This window comes from Eleginops maclovinus, chromosome 15 (genome assembly GCF_036324505.1).
Source record: "Eleginops maclovinus isolate JMC-PN-2008 ecotype Puerto Natales chromosome 15, JC_Emac_rtc_rv5, whole genome shotgun sequence".
In the NCBI taxonomy this organism is placed as follows: Eukaryota; Metazoa; Chordata; class Actinopteri; order Perciformes; family Eleginopidae; genus Eleginops; species Eleginops maclovinus.
In genome coordinates this window covers 1-5,000 of record NC_086363.1, presented here as the reverse complement: position 1 = coordinate 5,000, position 5,000 = coordinate 1, and the positions used below count along the sequence as shown (strand labels likewise).

General features: G+C 49.4%; 1 protein-coding gene across 8 annotated transcripts in view; it reads left to right on the top strand.

The window, feature by feature from the left end:
• LOC134877161 (pleckstrin homology domain-containing family G member 3-like) overlaps positions 1-4,670 on the top strand; it is a 29,600-nt gene extending 24,930 nt beyond the window's left edge. For 7 of the 8 annotated variants that reach the window (XM_063902565.1, XM_063902564.1, XM_063902567.1 and 4 more), the window contains 3 exons: positions 1-1,297; positions 1,441-1,679; positions 3,984-4,670. The exon at positions 1-1,297 is cut by the window's left edge and continues 6 nt beyond it. In XM_063902565.1, coding sequence (XP_063758635.1) covers positions 1-1,297; positions 1,441-1,679; positions 3,984-4,427 — 1,980 coding nt within the window. In that variant the 3' untranslated portion in view covers positions 4,428-4,670. The remainder of the gene's footprint in view (positions 1,298-1,440; positions 1,680-3,983) is intronic. The other variant, XM_063902566.1, reaches the window with a different exon arrangement.
• Positions 4,671-5,000: the final 330 nt, after the last annotated feature.

The following is a 5,000-nucleotide window of genomic DNA, read 5'->3' as shown; positions in this document are numbered from 1 at the left end:
ACAGAGGAAAACCCCGACCCAGAACCCCCCTCTGGTCAGGACAACTCGTTCAGAACCTCAGAAGATCTGAATCCTGAGAGACCAGAGCCTCCGCCCTCGGCACCGGATCCAGATTCCAAACCTCCGAGCAGCGGGGAGTCCTCGGAGGATGAGGAGGAAGTGAAGGGGACTCCGGGGGAAGGAAATACCAGCATCCTGCCTTCCTCGGTCCTGGACAAAGCCAGCGCCATTGCTCAGCACTTCAACATCAAGCGAGGCAGCTCGGCCCGGGGCCAGGACCGAGACACTCCTGACCGAACCCTGCGGCTCCATAGCAACTGTTCCAGTCCAGCAGAGACCTTCATCTCTGCAGACTTGAACCCGGCGTCTCCTCGGGAAAACAGGCGGAACTCGACCCTGTCCAAGCAGGACCAGCTGCTCATCGGCAAGATCAGGACTTACTACGAGAATCAGGATGCCAGCTTTAGCGTGCAGCGCAGAGAGAGCCTAACCTACATCCCCTCCGGGATGGTCCGGACATCCATCAGCCGGCTCAACAGCATCCCCTCGGAACAGCAGACCAGTCCTGAGTCCGCCACCCCAGCAGACACGGCTCTCACAATCTCTAGTGACTCTCTTGACTTGATCAAGTCCGATCAGAGTAGCACAGATCCAGGTTCAGAGGAAAGGTCCTGGTCCAGATCTGAGAGCCTACAAGATGAAGTCTTCAGACCTTCTTCTGAGATGATCCGGGTCTGGCAGGCGATGGAGGAAGAGTTCAGCAGATCTACTGGAGTGAAGGATCTGAGCCCCAGCACCATGGATTCCACAAGTCCTTCACCCCGCCAGGCCTCTGCTGTGAGCCGAACAGGAAGTCTGAAGTCCCTGAAGCTGTTGGGGGCTCCTCGGGGGGCCAACCTGCAGGACCAGACCAAGGACTTGACGAAGTACCAGACCAAGGACCAGACCAAGTACCAGACCAAGTACCAGACCAAGGACCAGACCAAGGACCAGACCAAGCAACTGCTGCAGGACCAGACCAAGGACCAGACTAAGGACCAGCTGCAAGTCCAGACCAAGGACCAGACCAAGCAACGACTGCAGGACCAGTCCAAAGACCAGACCAAGAACCAGACCAAGGACCAGAACAAAGACCAGAACAAAGACCAGAACATAGACCAGTTGCAAGACCAGACCGAGAGCAAAGTCCTGCACTTGGCCCGGCAGTACAGCCAACGCATCAGAACCACCAAACCTGAGGTCTGGCAGCGGGGACTGGAGAGCCGGATCTGTGAGGACCAGGAGATACCCAGTGCAGGTAAACACACACACAGAGACACACACACACACACACACACACACACACACACACACACACACACACACACACACACACACACACACACACTGTTTTCGTTGGAGGAGCCTGGTACTTCAGGTTATCTGTTTTCTGTTGCTCAGCTGAACCCCAGCAGACTCTGCAGGTAGGCTGGACCCGCCCTCGGACCCCCAGCCTCCCCGGCAGCTCGCTGGTCCTTAGTCCTGCCCCCCCCACCGAGGGCTTCCGCTGGCCAGATGTCAGAGAGCTGCGATCCAAATACTGTGACATGGGCTGCCCCCCCCAGGAGGACCAGAGGCCTGAGGCCGGTCGGAGGAGGTGCCAACCCCAGGAGAGTTCGACAGTACTGGAGTCCTATATGGTAGGCCCTCCTTTGTGCACAAGTCAATCTTCAAACTAAATCCAGAGTTAAATCCCAGATCTGCAGTCCGTTAGAGGGTCTGGAACAGGTTACAGCAGGGGTAACCAACAGGTCGATCTTCAAAGCCTTCACTGTCGATCCCTAGCATTTTCACATTTTCTAAAAGAAGAAGTTGTTCCTGCTCTGGTTGGTTGTTTTAACGAGCTTCTTAGACCTAGCTCTGGCTTGTTGATTTGAATCACGCGTAGATCATTTTACAAACTCCAATTGGTTATTTGATATGCTGAGGTCTATGCTGAGGCTGCATGCAATTGTGGGCGGGGTTAAAAAAAAATCATATCCTAACGGACACCTTGAGAAAGTAGTAAGTTTAAACTGTGCCAAGTTCTGCCAACCTTAACTAACAGTTAATACCGATATGGCTGAGGGTCCGGCAAAAAAGAAATCAAAAGCGTAGTATTTCCACCCGGAATGGGAGCATGAATATCTTTTCACATCAGCAAAAGGGAAAACTATATGCCTCATATGCCAACAGGCGGTAGCCTTGCCAAAACGTGGCAACCTGGAGCGCCATCATGCTAGCACCCATGCTAAATTCAAAGACTCACATCCACTCAACAGCGCATTAAGATCAAAAAGAATTGATGAACTGAAACGAGGAGTAAAATCACAGCGGTCGCTTTTCATCCCGCCTAAGCACAAAAAACAATCTAAGAATGGTGAGTTGATCAAAGAAGCAATGAGCCTTACAGCTGACGTCTTGTTTGCTGATTTTATAAACAAAGACATAAAAGCAAGGATCAGAAGTGTAGCACTTGGTGCACCAACTGTAGCCAGACCAGTCGAGTCATTGTCCGAAGATGTATCCCAGCAAGTTTTAAAAGACTGATCTTTCTCGGAATACTTTTCAATTCAATTTGACGAGTCTACCGACGCCACAGACACAGCTAAGTGTGTTTGTCCGAATGGTTTCACGGATTTTACTGTCAAGGAGGACTTTCTGGCCCTCATCCCGTTGAAAGAAAGAACCAGTACATGTGTAAAAGGCATTCAAGGACTTTGTGCGCGAGTACAAGATTTCCATTCATAAAATAGTCTCCTTCACAACCGATGGGGCACAGGCAATGATCAGTGTTCGTTCAGGATTCGTTGCGTTGTGCAGAAAAGGCCAAGACTTTCCACCATTTCGAAACTATCACTGTGTGATACATCAACACGCATTGGCAGCTAAAGCAATTGAAATGTCACATGTAATGAATGTTGTTGTTAAAATAGTCAATTCAATTCTTCAGCACCGTCTATTTATGTCTTTATTAGACGAACTCGACTCTGCATATGGAGATTTGATCCTTCACGCAGATGTAAGGTGGCTCAGTCGGGGCAAGGTGCTCCAGCGTTTTCTGGATTTGCTGCCAGAGATCATCAGTTTTCTGAAGTCGAGGAACAGGAGTATGAGCAGCTGTCCAACGATACTTGGTTATTGGACTTGGGGTTCCTTACCGATCTGACCGCAAAACTCACTGACCATAACCAAGAATTGCAAGGGAAAGACCGAGAGCTTGGCCACATGATTAGCGCAGTGGAGGCATTCAAAGTGAAGCTCAGTTTGTGGACCACTCAGTTAAGACATACAAGGCTGACACACTTCCCAAATCTTGAAAAGGTGTCACAAAACCTCACAGACAAAACCGCTCTTCATCCTGAACAATTCTGCGCCCATTTGAACAAACTGACATCCGATGGCGCTCGATTTGTGGAAGTACAACACATGGGGCAAGTAGTTGGTTTTGTATCAAACCCTTTCCTCCGCATTGGAAAATAATCCTCCTCCCACTCGGAATGAAAATGATAAGTTTTAGATGTTGTAGCTTCTGCCGCCATGGTAGTATCCACTCGCTCTAGTCAAGCTTCTCGCGCCCTTCCGAGTCCTTAGTTAGAACCTAGCAACCATACCCTGCGATAGAAAGAAGCACGTGAGATGTTTGATTATGCCTGATCTACCTTACTACAGCTGTACACATCTACACACTGCTTCACGCGATCAGCAGTTCATTGTGCCTATTTAAGAGGTTTTAAGTTGGAAGTTTTAATGTAGGCCTATTTTACACAACATTAGGAGGATAGCCTACACACAACATTTTCTCGCGATCGACTGGAACTCAGCCCGCGATCGACTGGTTGGGCACCCCTGGGTTAGAGGGTCTGGAACAGGTTAGAGGGTCTGGAACAAGTTAGAGGGTCTGGTTTTCTGTTTCCTTGTCTCTTGATATTTGTCCTCGTTGCTAACGTTTTATCATATCGTAGGAGCAGAGTTCTGGGGGCGGCCTGAGGAGGTGCTCCAGCCTGGCTGAGGAAACTGCCTTTGGCAGAAGGCATCTCCAGAGAGCCCTGTCTCTAGACCCCCGGTCCCTGGACACCCAGTCTCTGGACCCCCTGCTGGGCTGCGAGACTCAGATGGACCATGGTGCTAACAGCAGGTTCTACATGGCAGCCGAGGCGCCACTGCCCCACGACCCAGAGCACAAGATCCTGGTCATGGAAAAGCGGAGGGTGGGGGACGATAGCTTGGTTCAGATCCGATCCCCCAACAGCAGGGAGAAGATCTCCATCATGGCCGTCATCGAGCGCTGTCGCGGCTACCAGGATTCAGAGGAGGGGAAGGACAGACCAAACCAGAACCAGAACCCCGGCTCAGACCTGGTGAGGAACCTGAGGGCCCGCTTCCAGAGCCTGAGCGAGGGAACCTGAACGGGTTCAGGACAGGGTCTGCACGGGTTCAGAGTAACAGCTCACCCCCCCCCCAAGAGCTCAAAGCAGCTGGGACCTGGTCCACAGAGACCCCCCTCTCTTCAGCCCCTCGTTATAACGCTCTCAGCTTCATACACCTCCTATAAAGCCGAGGACACACACTCTACACACACTGTCACACACACATCAATGTATCTACTGTTTATTTCTCGTGCTGTAAATAAAAACACATCTATTATCTGAGTTTCTATAACTGGTTTTATACTGTGTGTGTGTGTGTGTGTGTGTGTGTGTGTGTGAGTGTGTGAGTGTGTGAGTGTGTGAGTGTGTGAGTGTGTGAGTGTGTGAGTGATACATTCAAATGGCAGTAAGCCAGGAACCTAACCCTAACTCCAAAAACCTAATTTAGATTTAACCACACTCACTTCTGCATTCTGCAACAACAACTACATCATTATTATCCTCATTATTATTATTATTATTATTATTATTATTATTATTATTATTATTATTATTATTATTATTATTATTATTATTATTATTATTATTATTATTATTATTATTTTTTATTTT